The following is a 21045-nucleotide window of genomic DNA, read 5'->3' as shown; positions in this document are numbered from 1 at the left end:
GTGTAAAAGAAATTTCCGTACATCTTTTTGTTGCAGTCATGAGAATAAAAATATTACCAGCAATGAAATCAGACTTAAGTTGGGGTTTCTTCATAAGATAGCTACAAAGGGAGAGAACTCACCTGAAGCTGCCATTCATACCAAGCATCTTCATCAAGGTAATCTCCATACTCATCACAGTCGGGGAAGATTATCTCCCCTGACTCTACATCCACTGCTGGTTGGTACAAGGCCTTTGCTCCATGTATGATTTTGGCGAAACTCTGGAGCTGCACTGTTGTAAATACCTTCTCTGTCTGTCTCTGAAATTATGAATTAAGGGCACGTATGAATCAATATTTTAAAACTATATCAAATTTTTATGAGTACTGTTGAACTTTATTCTCTTGAACTCAACGGGACTGGCAAAATTTGTTCCAGATATCTGTAGTTCGAGACATTGAACAATATACATTATACAGGGATTTTGCCAGGACCTGACGATGAGTTCGAGTGAAGAGTGGTGTTTGAATTATCCAAGTTCAAGTGAAACAAGTTTGACTGTATACATGTTGTATGATTACTGGGGACCCTGTTAATGCTGACAGAATACTTACATGTAAAACCATTGCAGTGAAACAAGAACTTACTTAAGTCATGTGGGGTCTGGATTAGAACAGTTTTGTATTTTATACCATTGACACCAAGTCAAGAAAACAATGTGTTCTAAGTTGTGCACACAATACACACGAAAATATGTGAAACACATGTCTCCCAATCAGCAGGCTGTAGGTCAAATCTCAGGAAAGAAATATTTTCTCTATGATCATTGTCTCCAGACAACACATCTTAAGTTATTTATTGAAACTGGCATCAAACTCAATAAAAGGAAACCCAAAGCATCGAAAAGTTCAATGTGACATTTGCTACCTGAAGTTTCTCGGCATTGTAGAACTGTTTAAGTTGTTCTGTGTTGATTTTAGTCTCACTCTGGGTTGACATCCAAGGATGACTGAGACATTCCTCAACTGTCATTCGCTTGCTGCAACACCATAGTGAAATATCACGTAATGTAGTTACAATATAGATAATGACAACGTCACATAGTTACAAAATAAAACTGGCACATCATGTAACACCATAGTTACAAGTACAAATAGAACAATATGTAGCTACAACCAGTGTCAGTCATCAAGTACTTAGAGAAAGATATAAAATGTAGTCAGAAGTAAAATCAGTAGGTACAAGAACAAATTGTCAATTATTTAATAATATGTCTGGGGGCAAGAGTGTAAGAGGTCTAAATGTAAGCTGTCACCCCTCAATGTATAAATGTTATATTTTGTAACTACCAGTTAACACATGTTGTTACAAATGAAACAGCTTATTATCGATACAAACCTTGGATCTTTAACGAGTAGTTTGCTGATGAAGTCTAATCCTTCCTTGGAGAATTTTTCGAAACCACGTCCCTCGAAAGTCCAGCTGCATTCAGACATGTATTTCAGGATCTCTATCTCACTGCTCCCTGTAAATGGTCCATTTCCTGACAGTCTGTCAAATGCAAACAGTTAAACAGTTAGATCTGACTATCACTGACAATTACCAGTAACTACCTGTCATAAGCAGCCACATTTTTCAAACATAAAAAAATCTTTTTGTTATAAATTGGACATGAGCAACTCATTTTAAAAGCTCATTTTTTTCTGTCTGTTACATGTGAGGCTGTGACACAGGGTGAGAAAAAATGTGCAGCCAGACCAGGACTCGAATACCATTCCTATGCTCTACCGACTGAGCTAACCAGCTGCATACACATTTCCATCCTGTTTTAATATTCAAGTCCTATACCATGACATGTTACACCATCCTTATTAAAAATCGTCCTCAAATTTCAGAGGGTACTTTTTAAATCAATCAATTACAGGTTTAGGGAACTAACCAGTGTAATACCGTCATGGTCTGACGTTGGGCACCAAATGTCACAGGGTAAGATAAATGTGCAACCAGACAAGGACTCAAACCCGGGGCCTCGGAACACTGTTCCAATGCTCTACCAACTGAGCTACCCTGCCACCTCACACTTCTTACCCATTTGAAAAATCAAGTCCTATACCATGACAGCTGCTTATTACAGGTTCAACTGATTGATTGCAAAATTACCAAATTTCTTATTATTAAAATATTTTTTCAACAAAGATGTACCACACATTATTAAATAAGTCCTTCTCATACAGTTTTAAATGGTCTAAATGGTCGGGATCACCTAAAAGCCGTGACAATCTTGAATTCCGTTATGTCCGTGACGACATACATCCATGACATACACCGAATATCCGTGACAAATTGAATTTTCCGTGACGGGCTACTAAACCCTGTGACGCTAGCTATTTTCAGAAAAACGATCATATACGGCAAACTATGGAAAGCTCCTTATAACAACTGACGGACAGGACTCGGTCTGTTATATTTTTCTATGATTACTGTATTGGATTATAGCAAAAAAGAATTGGAAAAACAGATGCAAGACCATAGTCACTGCTGATATAAGAAGGAGGGAGGTAACTTTTAAAGGGAATGGGAAAGTACTGTATTCTAGATCCCTTCTTTCAACAAGAGATCACAGAGTGATCTTGGCGCCCACCAATGTGCCATTTTTGAGTGTTCCAAATTTCAAGTCTTAATGAATAGCTCAAGGTCAAATTTCATTTCCGTACACATCACTGTGCATGTGGTCCAAATTCGAAAGCTGTAGCTTGAGAAATGTGAAAGTAGGTCACTAGATCAATTTCAAGGACAAAGTTCTTTGTACACAAAACTATGCATGTGCATCAAGTCTGCAGGCTGTAGTTTGAGAAATTTGAAAGTAGGTCACTAGGTCAATCTTAAGGTCAAAGTTTATTTCGGTACACAAAACTATGCAAGTGGTCCAAATTTGAAGGCTGTAGCTTGAGAAATGTGAAAGTTGGTCACTAGGCCATAATCAAGGTCAAATTACACTTCAGAACACAAATCTATGCATGTGGTCCAAATTTAAAGCCTGTACCTTCAAAAATGTGAAAGTAGGTCACTAGGTCAATGTCAAGGTCAAAGTTTGTTTCGGTACACAATCCTATGCATGCGATCTAAATTTGAAGCCTGTAGCTACAGAAATGTGAAAGTAGGTCACAAGGTCAATCTTAAGGGCAAAGTTCATTTCGGTACACAAAACTAAGCAAGTTGTCCAAATTTGAAGGCTGTAGCTCGAGGAATGTGAAAGTAGGTCACTAGGTCAAAATCAAGGTCAAATTTTATTTCGGAACACAGAACTATGCATGTGGTCCAATTTTGAAGCCTGTACCTTCAAAAATGTGAAAGTAGGTCACTAGGTCAGTGTAAAGGTCAAGGTTTGTTTCGGTACACAAAACTATGCCTAAGGTCCAAATTTGACGGCTGTAGCTTGAGAAATGTGAAAGTAGGTCACTAGGTCAAAATCAAGGTCAAATTTCATTTCAGAACACGAAACTATGCATGTGGTCCAAATTTGAAGCCTGTACCTTCAAAAATGTGAAAGTATGTCACTAGGTCAATGTCAAGGTCAAAGGTTTTTTCAGTGCACAAAACTATGCATGTGGTCCAAATTTGAAGGCTGTAGCTACAGAAATGTGAAAGTAGGTCACTAGGTCAAAATCAAGGTCAACTCATGTCAAGGTTCATCTTGCCACTCAAAACCATACATGTGGTCCAAATCTGAATGTTGTAGGTTATTGACAAGAAGATTTTAAAAGCTTTTCCCTTTACAAGTCTATATGAACCATGTGACCCCCAGGGCGGGGCCATATTTGACCCTAGGGGGATAATTTGAACAAACTTGGTAGAGAACCACTAGATGATGCTACATTACAAATGCCAAAGCCCTAGTCTTTGTGGTTTGGACAAGAAGATTTTCAAAGTTTTCCCTATATAAGTCTATGTAAACCATGTGACCCCCGGGGCGGGGCCATATTTGACCCTAGGGGGATAATTTGAAAAATCTTAGTAGAAAACCACTAAATGATGTCACATACAAAATATCAAAGCCCTAGGTCCTGTGGTTTTGAACAAGAGGTTTTTCAAAGTTTTTCCCTATATAAGTCCATATAAACCATGTGACCCCCGGGCCATATTAGACCCAAGGGAAATACTTTGAATCATCTTGGTAGAGGACCACTAGATGATGCTTCATACCAAATATCAAAGCCCTAGGCTCTGTGGTTTTGGACAAGAAGATTTTCAAAGTTTTTCCCTATGTAAATCTATGTAAATTATAGAAATAAACAAAGGGCTATAACTCATTCAAAAATTGTTGAACCAGTCTGATTTTCAGCGGGACACAACTAGGGTACCAATACATCATTCTGACAAAGTTTGGTCAAAATCCCCCTGGTAGTTCCTGAGAAGATGCGATAACGAGAAATTGTTAACGGAAGGACGGACGGACGGAATGACGGACGGAAGGACGACGGACCACGGACGCAGAGTGATTTGAATAGCCCACCATCTGATGATGGTGGGCTAAAAACTTACAGTAGGTAGGCAAGAACTCCGACAGACCACATGTCAGTGTTGCGTGTTAATATTTCATTGGTGACTTGTTCAGGTGAGGCATACCCTACACTACCATAGTTGTGTGTGATGTCTTCCTCTGCTTGAAGTGTGCGAGACAGTCCAAAACCAATCAGCTTAATGTCATCCATGTCGGTACCACTCATTCTTATGTTGCTAGGCTGTAACAGAAAACAATGAAGTCTTCAGCAAAACAAAAAAGAAACAACTCCAGAATTCATATTTTTACAAAATACTTGCTTAATTTCTGTCTTGATAACATAGCTTGGGTTAAACGAGAATACTGACAAAATGCCTTATTTTGTTTCAAATGAAAATTGCTGAATTATGTATCATCACTAGAACTGATAAATTGTAGATGAAAGTAAATGTAATTAAATATTTCCTTTGACAGCAGCATTTCCTCACAACCCATGGCTGAAAATAGCACAATTATGACATGACTTCATGATGAAGGTAGAAAAGCTCAAGAAAACATGCACACTGTCCTTAATATATACAATACAGACAAGGTCACAGTAATTCATTGAAGAATGGGAAACATCAAACACATTATTGCATTCATCAAAGGAAATGCATTTGTGTTATAAATATTGAAAATTAATCTGAAATTCAAAACTTAACCCTTGGCCTGTTGGCAGCAAGTGTTTCTGCCTTTGCGACCAGTACAGACCAAGATCAGCCTGCACATCCATGCAGTCTGATCATGGTCTGCACTGTTTGCTATTCAGTCAGTAATTTTTCAGTGAACATCCCTGTGAAATAAAAAATGGTTTTGCCCAAATTGAATGATGGAACAGTTCATTTTAGAAATTTAGCAGGATAATGGTTAAAGGAAGGTAAATCACTGTACCTTGATATCTAGATGTAGAGTACTGAGCTGAGCAAGTTCTTGAAGTATAGCCAACAGTCTTCTGATGGTAGCCGCTACTTTAGCTTCTGTCCAGGTCCCATCACTGATAATTTTCTCCAGTAACTCGGGCTCAGAAAGACTTTTTATGGTTATGGATAAAATACATGTTTAGACTGAAATATTTTGTTTTGCTTTGAAGTTTAGTTTATACTTATTTATTTTATATCGATTGTGATGCAAGTTCTATAACGTCATTTCTGATGGAATTCATCGCAATAAGGGTATGTGAGAAAAGAAGCCTGCTATGACGTATGTGCAGTCTAGTTACAACTTAACAATGAATAATATGCATTAAACAAACTCTAATGGCCACAATTATACAAGAAAAAAAACTGGTTTTGGTTTCATTAAAAACAGCATTCTTAAAACAAACTATTTTTAAAAATCTGAGGAAAACATTTAGTAAATATCTGCTGAAAATAATTCAGTTTGTTTTCCACATTGTAGTGGTATGAAGTAACAGCCTAAAAAATATAAGATTAACGTTACTGAAAAATTAATACCACAGTTTGTTTGATGTATCTGCATTAAACATGTGAGAAAATGTCAGTTATTCCATAGTCTCTATTGCACAGTTTATTTTACTTCAGTAATTTTGTACAAATATCAAAATAATTCTACATAAAAGAGGATACATTTCAGTGACAAAGATCAAGCTCCTCTCGGTTTCGAAAGCATCATACAATTTCAGTACCCCACCCATCTTGCTGACAGAGCGAAGCACCTCATATTCATTCATGAAAAAGTTTTTCTGTGCCTTGTTCCTCATTGACATGAAGTTAGCGGCAAACGTTCTACCAGTTGATATCTCAACCACCCTGCGTACAACTCCATACCTGCCCCTGTGATAATAAAACAAAACAATAAACTGATTAACATCATCACACCTGTAACCCTTAAAGCATTTTGTTCACATGATTTCTTAACGAAAATTTCTCTCCAGATCTGTTAAAAGTTAAATTTATCAAAACTGACTTGGTATTAACCTAATCATTCCATATGTAGATAAGCTTAACATTAAATGCCAGTTGTTACTCCTTAACTATTTTCTATGCTTTTTATTATCATAACTCTGTGTAAATAAAGGTTTTCAAAATTTCACTAAAACTGCTAACCAATAGTTTTCACTCCAACTCAGCACTTCCCCTAAACATCAGGGTATATCCTACTGTCTGTGAACATCCCAAAAAACTTTCTCTAAAGAAAGCGAACCCTTCCCTCTGTCAAACCACTTGCTCTTTGGATGCATTTAACCTCTAGCTGAGACTGAAACCAGTTGTTAAACCCTAAGCTAAGGCTGAGGCCCTTCCCTTTAATATTCAATTGAGGCTGATGTCCTCTCTTAAGGTAGTTCTGCACGTTTGAAAAACCGGAAGTGATGGCGTAACGTCATTTATCAGGAAAACGTAGAATAAAGCCAGGATTCGGCGTACGGAAATGAAAATCACTTCATGAATTAATCGAAACCTGTGAGTAAATTTATTACAAGGGCACTGTTTCTATATTTCTAAAGTCAAAATATGATATTAAAACATATGGGATGTTAAAAAAATTCAAAATAATGTCTTAAAATTAACGTGAAATGTCCGGTTCCTTTTAATCATGGTCAAATATCTCAAAAATAAGCACACGGACCTATACATTTTATTACACCAAATTATAGGCCATGTAATTACATACAACTGTGAGAAGTTTCATCAAAATCTACATTGTAGAAAAAAATCTATTCGATAAAATGTTATGAAAGATATGATTTTCCCATAGACTCCCATTGTGAAATATTGCGCGAGGTCCACATTTTCAAATCAGTCTAGCAAAAAATCAAGCACACGACCCTGTCTTTTTTATTTGCTGAATTTTCTATGTATATTCTGAATTTTTGAAAAATTAGAGTTTAATCAAATTCTACATTGTAGAACATTTTTCGATCCAAACGTGCAGAACTACCTTAAAGCTCAAGTTGAAGCTGAGGTTCTTCCCTTCAATCTCTACCTCAGGCTGAGGCCCTCTGTTAAACCTCTAGTGTTTTCAAATTTAAAGTATTACTATTTTAGATAAAATATGACATTTTTTTTTAAACAAAATACCACATACCTTCCAATCTCTTCCAGAACGTGGTAGTGTTCTTCTATTGGTGTAGATTTGATGCTGATCTCAGATTCTGGGAAAGTATCTATAAATAGGAAAATAAACAACAATACAATATGGATCTTTCTGTCAGAGTACTTGAGCAATAATAAATGTTCAAAACTGCATGGATAATGTGATACTAATAGGCAATACTACATGCAGTTCAGCTTTAGTATTTTTGTAATATTTTTCTTTATAAATAACAGCCATATTTGCATTGTCAAAATTTCATGCTTCATTTTGTTTATATTTCTAGAGATGTTTTCCGTATTCATGGTCTGAAATTGCAAGTTATTTCACTTGCAGCTTTATCAGTGGAGGAAATCCCAAGGTACCGCTTATAGCATTACTACAGGCACAGGCGTGCTACCTGGGTAGAACAAACAATATTCTACAAGCCAGTATGATGGCTTCCTCCAAATACTATTGAAACTGTCAGTATTAATAATTTACCAACAGTAGGAAATCAGAACATTTTTCTTTTAATTCTTTCACCTTGAAATATTGTATGCAAATAACCATTGAACTTCTGGTCCTAACAATATTAGATGAACTTACCTATTTCCACCTTTAGACGTCCAGTAACTGTCACTTTACCAGCGATGTTCTCTACAGTACAGGCATACAGTCCATCATCTTCCTCAATAAGCTGCACTATCTCTAGGTTGAACGCCTCCGGTGGTACGTTAACCATTTTAGTGCGGGTACAGTCAGCCAGCGGACGCCAATCTTTCATCCATTTGACAGTCGGACTTGGGAATCCATCGACTCTACATGACAATGTTGCTGAGTCTCCTTTCAATATACTAACATCCTTGATGGTTTCAAGGACAGTCGGTGGCTCTGTTTATAAATAAAATGATTTACTGTTTGACTGGCAAGGACTTATATTTTAAGGAAGTGGACCCCTAATGACACTCAACTATTTTAATTATATTATGCATTCCCATTAGGCAAGTCAGCATTCTTCACAAGGAAATATAGCTCAACTGCAGCATGGCTTTCCATAAAAACTGGAGAATATCAAATTGCATAGATCTACAGAATAAGCAATTTATAGATTTTCATTCTGGGTACGCTACCTTAATGCAACATTCTTCAAAAGTTTTAAAATTACTTCACTTGCTACCTTGTGAGACATGAAAAAGATTTTTCATATTAAATGATTGAGGATTTTTTAAAAATATCATTCCTTTATAAATATACTATCACTAGATGTGGTATATACCTGCTAATTCGAAATTGACCATTTTAACTGCAGCACCACTGGCGTTTTCTGCATAACATTTAAATTGTCCTATAGTGTCCAATCCAACATTCTTGATCTCAAGAGTTATTCCCCCTGAAATAAGAAGTAACAGTTAAAAGCAGCAATTTCCCTTGAAACAAGAAGTATGAACTGTAAGTACACAACATGTTATTCCCATTCAAATGTAAAGGTCATACAGAGTAAGAAGTTATCACTAGTGAGAATCAGAATAACATTACAATAAAGAGTTATTCATTTTCATTTTTTAGTCATTACATATACGTTTTAAGTGACACTGACACAATCTAATCATAGAAACTTGCAAGCCTTTAAGAACAATAGTTCAAACACAAGCAGTCACCTGTTTACAATCTTGACCTTCCATAAGCTAGCTGGTTAGATTTCTCACAAGAAGGAGCTATATACTGAAGGCAGGCCCTTACAGAAGCAAGCCTCTGTGGCGTACATGCTGCGTATTTGCTGTGTATATGCCGCGAACACAGTAGTACGCCAGAGGAGTACATTTTACATACACCGCATGCCGCGTACATGCCACGCACTATTTTGACGAGTACACAGCATGTACACAGGAGGTCACTAGTACACTTCAAGTACGCAGCACAGACTCTGAAAATTTAAGGAGTACACTGCATGTACGCAGGAGGGACTTGTACAAGAAAATAGTACACTGCATGTACACCGCAGATACTTTGAAATTTGTGCAGTACACTTCATATACGCGGGAAAGACTTGTACAATTTCTTTTGGCATTTATACTCAGTTTTTTTTTTATAAGTTAAAGTCTGAAGTAAACTTCATATACGCGGGAGGGACTTGTTCATTTTCTTTTGGTGTTTATACTTCGAATTTTTTTAGGTAAAAGTCTGAAGTACACTTCATGCAGGAAGGATTTGTACATTTTGGTTTTTTTTTGGAAGCAAGAACTTGATTTCCAAGTAACTTTTATCTTAATAGCATAGAATAGTTCAGATTACCGATATTCTGAACAATGAAAATTTGCCATTTACTATTTTCAATGTTCATTTGTGAAGCTTACATCTTAGTGATTTCTGAGCTGCACCTTGCATGCAGTGTAAAAATATATTCTTTTTCATTTTGAATTAATCCTGGAGCTTTCTAACTTGGATAATTGAAAAGCCTTATTTGAAGTTCGTTGCATTACATTTTGTAATACATGAAATAATTACCAAGCTAATGCCTCAACAGCGTCCGAATGAGAAGAATTAATAGCTCTCACTGTTATTTGAATACTCTTAAGCAAAACACCATTCTATCATGTTTTATAAAGGCTTTAATGCTCATCGGATTTGCCGCTCGTATATTTTCAGAACGTATTTGGCTAATTGCGCTCGCCCCATTGGAAAAAATCAATCCAAAATTTTTTGTTGCGCTACTTTTTACGGACGTAAAAGTGTATAAATGCTTATATAATTCCAGTCCTAGATTGTTCTCAGATGGATTTTAATCAAAATAAATACATACTACGCACACATCGTCTATAATAAATCATAACACTTATATTTAGTTGCATTAAAGTTGTTTCCCCTTGATGCAGTTACGCCATTTTCTTCAAATGTTTACCAAATCACATGCTACAAAAATTGATTTATTTCATTGAAAAGTGGATGAAGAAAAGCATACTAATTTATTTGATAACATCAATCTACATTATTTTGGTAAGGGTAAATACTTATTGATGCATGTCACTTATCTTTTTTCTGTTTTTTTCTGTCCAAATGATCAGCATTTGCATACAAAAGTTGGTGGGGTAAGGAATTTACATTATCACAGCAGTTTCGCCACAAGAGTACACAGCATGTATGCAGCAGGAGTACACAGCATGTACGCCGCAGCACTCGGGTCAGGAGTACACAGCATGTACGCCGCAGGAGTACACAGCATGTACGCCGCAGGAGTACACAGCATGTACGCCACAGGGGTAGTACACCGCAGGCTCATTTGCATGTGAAAAGTGTATGTGCCGCGTACATGCTGCGTACTATTTCCCGCATACTAAATTCCTCCAGCGTACATCCTGTGTACTATGTAGTCCACAGCATGTACGCAGCAAGTAGTACGCGGCAGAGCTCATTTGCATGTCAAAAGTGTACTACAAACGTACTATCGGTGTATGTGCGGTGTATATCCTGCGTACTATTTAAAGCCCTTGATTTCAGAACACATCATGTACGCATCATATACACTGTATGTACACAGCAAGAGTACGCAGCAGGCCTTTTTCTTCTGTAAGGGGGGTTTCAAACCTAGCGCAGTCAGTGTCAAGTGATTTGAAGTCAGCAGCTTTACCAATTCCACCATGGAGGTCCTCAAAAAACGTAAAGTAATGCATGTGAGATATGTCTGCATTGATTTTAAAGCTCACAGAGTGAAATCCTTAATCTGTTCTTCTGTGAATATCAAAAGTTTCAACTTACCACTAGGGGTGACGAAAGCATTGAACCGACCACCATATTCAATTTTCTCCTCGCCCTGGTACCAGTGTACTGTGGGAAGGGGATAGCCACGTACCTCAAGCTGTATCTTTCCCTTCTTACCCAGCACCCCATATTGTGTGTCATAGGTAGTAGTTATATATTGAGGTTGACATGCTGTAGAAAAACAATCAAAGTAACAATAGTTGTAACACTTTAATATTTTCCTTCCTGGTTTGACTTAGTTAATACTTATTTATTTGAACTCTATTTGTAATGAAAGCTTGAAGCTTTTTGAACCACTCTCATGTTTGCTTCCTGGAAAAAATGGTACTGGTGTAATATGAAAAAGCGTGGTTATGACCCCAATTGGGCTTGAACCTATGGCCCCTAGGTTAAGCAGCAAACACCTTTACCACTAGTCTACTGCTCCCCTTGTGTGACTTTTGTGAATAAAAGTTTTTACATAGTTACAGAGTTATACCAGTAAATTTTGAAGTTTAATCTCAGAATTTTAAATATGAAAATACAAACTAGAGCTATCACTAAAGATGATTAATAATGCCAGATCCCACTTTGATACATGGAATGGGGTTAGATCTAGTGGCCTGAGTCTCGCAATACATAATTATGTCCTCTTATTCAGTGAATGATTGATGCTGATTTTATGAAAATCCTTCCAGCTATTTAAAAGATATGGAATAGACTTTAAAATAAAGATTTTTGCCCTTTGACCTCCAAGTGTTACCTGGACATTGGATCTAGTAACTGGGTCATGTGTTCTGCATAATCCAGTTATCAATATGAAATTATAGATAGATTTTCATACCAACTGAATTGATATTCATAAATTTATTTCATGTTGTTTGTTTCAGACACTATAAGTCTTACGTATTCTTTCCTGTGAGCTCCTGTCATCTTCCATTGGTTGGATGTTATAGTCAATGGAAGAGCTCCGCCTCATCACCTTGGATACAAGCATAGAGATACTGTCTCGAGAACTTGAGCGACTCCTTACTCTTGGTGGGACATAGTCATCTAAGAAAGATACATTTTTTTCAACAAAAATACATAGTGATGGCGAGTTTTATCAGAGATTATACATTCAATATTTTACATTAGAACATAATTATGCTATCTTCTTGGTCAATAAATTTCTTAACATTTAGCAGAGATATGCAGTTACAAGAAGAAAAGTTGAAATAATGTGGTCTAATAGCATTGAACAATGCTAATGCATATATCCTGATAAAAATAGAGATTTTGTTTATGAAGGTACTTAATCTTTGCAACCTTTTGAATTCTTTAGAATGACATAATATATGATAGCAATGGCATGTACCTGAATCTGAAAGAGAAATCTACTAAAAATAGAATTACATATGTCTTTTATATAAATTTCCAGTACATAGTTTGTGCTATCTGACTGGTCTATATTTATAATATTTAACAAGTTTACTGGGCATATAAGTTAAAAATTAAAAAACAATAATGTGAATATTAATTTCTGATGTCATGTTATAAAACCCTTAATGAATGGCTTGCCGGTCAATAGTCTTGCCCTCTGTCCCTCGGATTCATTCAATAAGTGAATATTATTACCAAAAGCTCATATCAAACAGTAAAGTTTAACAAAATACAGTTGATACTCAGTATCTCAATTTCGAGGGTTCAAGCATTTTACTTCAAGACAATCCAAATTTTGACTTAAAATGATATTTTGTGCACCTTTTTCGGGACAGACTTGAAAATGTCTTCAAGATAGCAAGAATTTTGAGTTAAGGGAGTTCGAGATATCAAGTTTCAACTGTATAAACAAGTGAAAAAGTCATTTCTTACCTCTATCCCTGAAGAGTGTCATTGGAAGAGTGGGATCACTAAGCCCAAACTCATTTCTGGCCCGTATTCTGAACATGTAATCCTGTTCAGGATTCAGACCTGTAACCTCAAACTTGTGTCCTGTAATGTCCTTCGCCAGTACAGTCCAGACATGTCCTGGAGGCTCACGCTTCTCAATTATATATGTTACATTTGATACTGAAATGAAGTAAAATTCCAGGTACAGTTTAAAACTGAGCTGAGAAACCAGTCTCACAAAGCTTATCTGCCATTGGTCAATATCAAAACTGTCCTCTAAAACAACCAATCAGATACTGTAATTTTTATTTTAGTCTGGGTCCAAAATTCAAGCTTTCACTAATAATATAGTTACTAAATACACAGTATGGTTTGTGTAACTTTAAAGTAAAAACATTTTGAGAATAACTGTATTAAAAAGCCCAACTTCAAAAGCTGTCACTCGAGCTGGGAGATATATCATCCTTAAAATTAGAGCATATAGAGGTACAATAAAAGCCTGACCAGAACTCTTCATGCTGGGCATCTTAAAGACAAAAAATTGATCTATCTGAGTGGGAACCAAATTTACTGTAAAAGCACATATTTATGCTGGGTAAAAATTTGTCAAATTTGAAATTTTAAGTATGTTCGTGAGGTTTAATATTCACAAAATTGTTAAAAAGGTATCCTACTTGAATTAGAATTATACTAATGGTTAATATTTACCCAATAATTAGTTTTTGCGAGACGTAGGACCTTGCGAATATAGCGAAAATTTAATTAAACCCTTGCAAAAATTTCTGCTTTTACAGTAGTCCATACAATATATCAAAAATTTTTGGCTACCTATTGGGGAAAATATACATTTGTCAAATTACACATCAGGGCTAATTCCTGTTTTTCCCAAGGGAAAACCTTGTCTATAATAGTGTTCACTTTTAGTGAGGATACTATGGTACTAGTTATATATAATGACACATAAACTCTACATTATTCTGGAAAATATCCACATCTATTTGTCATGGTGATCTTCTTTTGAACATGAAAAGAAGGAAAAATGATCTAACATATCAGCCTGTGAATGATTATCCAACCCTTGTAGCACAGTATGCATATGAGACCTTACAATAAGTCTTAGTTTCACATTTCATGCTGTATAGGAATAAACTTACATATTTTAAAGATCCTTTTAATGATTGGAACTTTTACAATAGATAGCTCTTTGTAGAAGCATACCTTTGACATAGGAAGGAGTTCTGCATGGACTCCAGGTGAGGGTGAGCCGGTCTGGACCAACACTGGAGCTCAGTGGTCTGGATGAGGCCATTCTTGGAGGAACTGAAAATCAAATAGACAATGGATTAGGCTAATAAATAGTAACAGATCAAATTTTTGGTATTTTTGCGAGTATATATATATATATATTATTACTTAAGGAGGTAGGTTACCTTGTTACAAGGGAAAATTCAAATTAGTTGAACCGCAGCATGTTTTTGTATTTCGTGTAATATGAAGTTTTACCTGCTACAACCTCAATTTCCTTTGTCTATGTCCCTTCAAGTTCGATTTTTATCCAGGTTTGAAGAACATGACCCTCCAAAGGTATTTCATATTGAAAGAAGAAGGAAAATACGGATATTCAACACTTTTCAGTGTATTTTAGTTTCATTGATACCCGTAGAAGTCTGCATAATTGATAATTTTACTGGTATGCACGTTATCTTTCTAATATAAGCTTAAAATGTATATGTCGTGGGGCTCGTGTTTCCATGGTTACACATTTTCTCTCATTTTTAAACAACTATGTATAAAAATAGGGGTTTTCGACGGCTTCAGTGCCATTCTGTTAATGACCAACATAAAATATTTGGGTAATATTATTAGCAAAATACCAAGCAGTTTACATGGTACCCTATTTTTCTTAAATTTTAAAGTAACCATGGCAACAGAGATGTTTAAAATAGCTTATATCTTGCTGTTTGTCGTAATTTCTTTAAAAAAATATTGAATAAGATTATCTTTCTAGTTTATGTAGCTTTAAAACATATTATTTCTAACGTAAGTTACATTTTCGTGTTATTTGCAATTATTCAAACAAATTTCACAGCTTAGAATACGTACAGCAGTACCTCTCGTCTTCCATTTTTCATGGAAAAATCGTTCAGCGTGCTGCTATTATTCTCATGGATATTGTTGAAATGAAAATAAAAAGCTGAAGCTGTGATTCTTAAATAGACCAGTGTCAACGCTTTTGAAGTTTACATTTAGATACATAGGTCACGGGCTTCGTTTCCATGGTAACGTCAATTCAATTCAAGAAACCACAATTTTCTACTGAAATTCGACCAATTTTAGATCTTAGTTTTAGTATATAAGTAACAAATTATCAATGAAACCTGAAAAATAGGTATTACAAATCAAACTGCTAGACTTTTTATTTGAAATGGCCGTAACAAGTAACCTTTCACCCAACTATATTCCAAATAACATTGGTTGCCATCATCCATTTTCTTACATTCCGCATAACATTTCAATATAACTACATAAAAGAAGCAAAATACTGATTATTATTCAGAGCAAAAGACTCATAAAAAATATTTCAGCAAATAATGGTTATTTGAAAATAGTTAAAATAAAGAAAATGTACAGAATTACGTACTTTCAAAATAAAAGCTATTAATTTTGCGTGGTAACTGACACGTAACGTCATGACGTCATTTTAAGACAACATTGTTTTGAGGCGTTTCTGCGGCAATTTATTCATTATTTCTGCATTATTAAACCGTAAAGCATTAGATCGGAGACATGTTCATGATTTGTTTTCAGAAGAATGGATACACAAACACATTTAGTTTGTCGTAAACGTCGTCGTAAATCGTCACGTTCGCTTCCGGTTGGACATGCGCACATACAAATATGAAGGTAACCTACCTCCTTAAATGCATGTTCTGTATTTTATAGAATGACATTGCCTAAATCGGACACCTTCTTAATACATGCACCTCTGCAAATTTCCACTATTATGTAATTTCTGAGACCACTCACTTCAAACATAAGATTCCCCTGTAATGCAACCAGAATTCTGTACAAATGAGCTAAAACTGAAGGAATCTGGAAAGGGACCACCCAAGGAACATTCCTGTTAAGTTTGGTTGAAACTGGCATAGTTGTTTAGAATGACATGTTCTTTAACCTTTAGCAAGCAATTTTGCCTTTGCGACCAGTGCAGACCAAGATCAGACTGCATGTCCGTCCGTGCAGGCTGATCAATCATGGTCTGCAGTTTGCTATTCAGTCAGTAAATTTTCAGTGAACACCCCTTTAAATAATAAGTGATGCTGCCCAAACTGAATGACGGACCAGTCCATTTTAGAAATTTAGCAGGGTAAGGGTCAAAGAAACTGTGGACAATGGACGGACAATTTCTTAAAGCTTCCTGCTCAGGTGAGCTAATAAACAACACATACCTCCTGCCATAACATTGTCAAGGTAAGACAGATCAATTTTGTCTTCTAGACTTCTCTCATCTCTCTCTACACTGGATCTCCTTGAACCAGGTCTTGAACCTAAATGTAACAAATATATTGCTTAATAAATTAATTTTAAAAGCTTGAACTTTGCATTCTAGAAGCAAAATATATATTTGAGGTCCTATTTTGAGTTCCAGTAATTAAATGTTTTATCTATAAGTTATAAATTTTTTAAAAAACCTTAATATGATATCAAAATAAACTGACAGTATATATGTATCCCACCTAGAACTAATTGTCAATAGAAAAGCTGGATGTTTTATGTTCAAACAAAATTTAATGCCAGTTGATATTTTTTTTTTAATGGCAGAAGCAGTCTTTAAAAATTAACAAAAACACTTTTGTGTAATCAATGTGAGAAAAATTTCAAAGAGAAGCTCTTACCTTTGCCTCTTATGATGATGGGCATTGTTGCGTCACTTGGGCCAAATTCTGTCTCTGCCCGGACTCTGATGTGGTACTCCTGGTTGGGATTCAAACCTTCCTTCACATACTGGCAGTCTACCAAGTCTGTTGCATCCCGCTGCCAAGCTGTTGATGGCGGCTCCTTAAAAAGCACCATATAATTATATTTAACCTTTAACCTGCTAAATTTCTAAAATGGACAGGTCTATCATTCCATTTGGGCAGTACCATTTATCATTCAAAGGGGTGTTCACTAAAAATTTACTGACTGAATAGCAAACAGTGCAGACCATGATCCCGCCTGCTCATCTTGGTCTGCCCTGGTCGCAAAAACAGAATCATTTTAAAGGTATATGTTTACAAAACATCATGAAGTTTAAAACCATAACAGATACCAGATTAATATGACATCAATAGCTTTTAGCAATATTACTACTTATTGCAACTTTCTTATTTACTTTTTTGTTGTTGTTGTTGTTAGGTTTATCGTCATACTGACACAAAGGTAATACTGCAACTTTCTTGATGGTGGAGGAAGACCCCAGGTGCCCCTCTGCCTCAATGTATATTTCATCATGGACGGGAACTTGGGTAGAACCACCAATCTTCCGTAAGCCAGCTGGATGGCTTCCTCACATGAAGAATTCAACACTTTCTTATTTATATTTATTTGTACTGCTACCATAAGTTGAATGATATACCAGTAATATAATTTCAAAAAGAGTTGTCAAAATTAGTGATATTGTTTCACTAATGATATAAAATAAGCTGGTACCCTAATTTCCACGACATAGCTGATGTTGGTTTGTGTTGCATAAGCTGGAATTCTAGCCGGGAGCCAGGTGAACCAAATAGAGTCCGTGGTCTGGGTGACGATCCTTGGTGTGTCAATAGGCAATTTTGGTGGCACTACAATAATGAAACAACATAATTACATGTGGAATATTTCTCACGAATTCTCATGAAAACTTTAACTTCCAACAAAGACACAGTAGGAGACAAATGTACAACAGAAATGTATATTCTCAAGGGTTTATAAATTTGTAGACAAAAGGAACAACATTAAAGTGAACAACTGACCAAAACAGAACATAGAATATTGTAAAAATTAACTTCTTTAAATGCTTCTTTGAACTGCAAACTTAATTAGAAAAAAAAAATACTTTACACGCATTTGGTACAACAAATGACACAACACTGCAAATCTTAGCAAAATGCTATGTAGACATAAGTTTTGATAAATCCTATTCACTTCAGCAACAATTTTTATATAAAGCATATTATAATTCTTACATTTTCACCTTTAAAAAAATTATGAGCTGCAAAAAGTCATACTGACTTGCCTAAGACATAATGTCAAATGTAAGCAAAAAGTTATAGTGATTTAATGCTGAAGAAGTACTGACAAATGTAAGCAAAAACTCATGGTGATTTGCTTAAGACATACTGACAAATGTAAGCAAAAAGTTATAGTGACTTGCTTAAGACATACTGACAAATGTAAGCAAAAACTCATAGTGATTTGCTTAAGACATACTGACAAATGTAAGCAACAACTCATGGTGATTTGCTTAAGACATACTGACAAGTGCAAGCAAGAACTCATGGTGATTTACTTAAGACATACTGACAAATGTAAGCAACAACACGTAAGCAACAACTCATGGTGATTTGCTTAAGACATACTGACAAACGTAAGCAACAACTCATGGTGATTTGCTTAAGACATACTGACAAACGTAAGCAACAACTCATGGTGATTTGCTTAAGACATACTGACAAACGTAAGTAACAACTCATGGTGATTTGCTTAAGACATACTGACAAACGTAAGCAACAACTCGTGGAGATTTGCTTAAGACATACTGACAAACGTAAGCAACAACTCATGGTGATTTGCTTAAGACATACTGACAAACCTAAGCAACAACTCATGGTGATTTGCTTAAGACATACTGACAAAGGTAAACAACAACTCATGGTGATTTGCTTAAGATGTACTGACAAAGGTAAATAACAACTCATGGTGATTTGCTTAAGATGTACTGACAAAGGTAAACAACAACTCATGGTGATTTGCTTAAGACGTACTGACAAACATAAGCAACAACTCATGGTGATTTGCTTAAGACATACTGACAAACGTAAGCAACAACTCATGGTGATTTGCTTAAGACATACTGACAAAGGTAAACAACAACTCATGGTGATTGCTTAAGACATACTGACAAATGTAAGCAAAAGGTCATGGTGATTTGCTTAAGACATACTGACAAATGCAAGCAAAAGGTCATGGTGATTTGCTTAAGACATACTGAACTGCTGTTATAAAATCACATCTGCCAAGCATGAAAAAATACTCAAGAGTCAAGCTTGTTTCAAATATTAGATGAATAGTTAGTATACAGTGGATATTACATAAGCATCTTTTCATATTGCATTTATTAATTGAGTTGAATAAAAATAAATAAAAGCGAGGCTCTGCCAAGCATTTTTTCTCTTTTCTTCATCAAGTTTAATAAATTCAATGTCAAAAGGCACAAATATAATATTCTTTTTATCACATGTTAGCTGAAACATCAAAATTTCCTCCTTTTTTACGTGTTAAAGACAGAGTCAGTTCGACCAATGTCTCGTCTCCTATTCTTAAAACAAAGTCAACGTCACAGCTTTATTACATAAAGTGTAATACCAAACTTATGTAATGGCTTCACTTCACTCCCATGTTGTCAAACATGTGATAAAATTACTTAAAGCTACATTCATTTCAAACTTACAACCTATAACTTACAATTAACTTCAAACTTATCACCTATAGGTTACAATTCAAAGAAAAAAATCCATTTCAAGTTTCAAAACTACAGTAATATAAAACATTATTACAGTACTGATTAACTAATTCCGACTACATGTTCTAGTAATATGATTTAGTAATAATCAAAATTAGTTTCATGAAGAAATGAATCAATTAAGTAATTAATTAGCATTTAGAATGAGATTTTATTCTGATGGTGAAAATACAATGTTTGCTAGTAAAAAAAATGTAATTTACAACAAATTAAAACAACAGCTTTAGCAAGACAGTAATGTCCATAAAAAATATTATTTATTATAGTTTTCATACAATATTGTTGATATGGGTAACATTAATTGTATATTTATGTCCTAAATAACAATTGGACAGGCAACAGTGTTTTCATTATGCTTAACGTATTACCAGGGCCCCATTGATAAAGCAAATATTATGCCAATTTATATAAAAAAGTCTTGTGTGGACATTACTGTTTTATTTTTTATTTATGAAATATAAAACTGCACACATCTATGGTGAATTTACCTTTTTGCAGGTGCTGCTCAAATTCTAAAATCATTTATGCTAAACAATACAGTGAGAGCACAAACACATGGTCAAACAATTATATGGTGGAACGTATTATCAAACAAATATACAGACTTAGAAAACAAGAACAGGGTACAATGTGAACAAACAGAGACATAACACAGCATATCTGGATGCTACCACATACAAAATAGTCCAGAAATTTAGTTCTTTAATTAATTGTTATTTATATACATTTCATAATCAAACTTTCTACTGCACTATACTTTAAATTTTTAAATTCATGTCATAAACCGTGACATCAATATTTTTTAACATTTTAAAGCTGCTCGCCCTCAGTTTGGTCCAAAATATTCAATTTCACAAAAGCAACATTTTTATAACAAGAATGTAAAATGAAAAGGCATGATCAACAAAATAAGCGAAAATCTACGTAACGTTCTGAGAAAATGGCTTATGAAAACAGGTTTACGGATTCACCGCTCTATATGGCTATATACCGTTTGCAACGCTTTACTTTTTCCTACATAACCATATAGTGCTGTGAATCCGTAAACCTTTCTGCGGGCGAGCAGCTTTAAAAAATATTTCCGAATTTTGAATGAATTACTCATGGGTACTTG

General features: G+C 35.2%; 1 protein-coding gene across 3 annotated transcripts in view; it reads right to left on the bottom strand.

The window, feature by feature from the left end:
- LOC123538773 (uncharacterized) overlaps positions 1-21045 on the bottom strand; it is a 63333-nt gene that overhangs the window by 21445 nt on the left and 20843 nt on the right. The window contains exons 8-25 of one of the 3 annotated variants that reach the window (XM_045323140.2): positions 20420-20443; positions 19874-19894; positions 17858-17991; positions 17062-17224; positions 16615-16713; positions 14384-14485; positions 13148-13345; positions 12200-12346; positions 11312-11485; positions 8835-8948; positions 8165-8449; positions 7571-7649; positions 6112-6318; positions 5417-5555; positions 4525-4724; positions 1381-1533; positions 910-1021; positions 123-302 (exon numbers count right to left, since the gene is read on the bottom strand). In XM_045323140.2, the coding sequence (XP_045179075.2) occupies positions 123-302; positions 910-1021; positions 1381-1533; positions 4525-4724; positions 5417-5555; positions 6112-6318; positions 7571-7649; positions 8165-8449; positions 8835-8948; positions 11312-11485; positions 12200-12346; positions 13148-13345; positions 14384-14485; positions 16615-16713; positions 17062-17224; positions 17858-17991; positions 19874-19894; positions 20420-20443 (2531 nt within the window). The remainder of the gene's footprint in view (positions 1-122; positions 303-909; positions 1022-1380; positions 1534-4524; positions 4725-5416; positions 5556-6111; positions 6319-7570; positions 7650-8164; positions 8450-8834; positions 8949-11311; positions 11486-12199; positions 12347-13147; positions 13346-14383; positions 14486-16614; positions 16714-17061; positions 17225-17857; positions 17992-19873; positions 19895-20419; positions 20444-21045) is intronic. The other 2 variants (XM_053529388.1, XM_053529389.1) reach the window with 2 other exon arrangements.

This window comes from Mercenaria mercenaria, chromosome 18, assembly GCF_021730395.1.
Source record: "Mercenaria mercenaria strain notata chromosome 18, MADL_Memer_1, whole genome shotgun sequence".
NCBI classification, from domain to species: Eukaryota; Metazoa; Mollusca; class Bivalvia; order Venerida; family Veneridae; genus Mercenaria; species Mercenaria mercenaria.
Note: the sequence above shows the minus strand (reverse complement) of the source record. Positions and strands in the feature narration are given on the sequence as shown.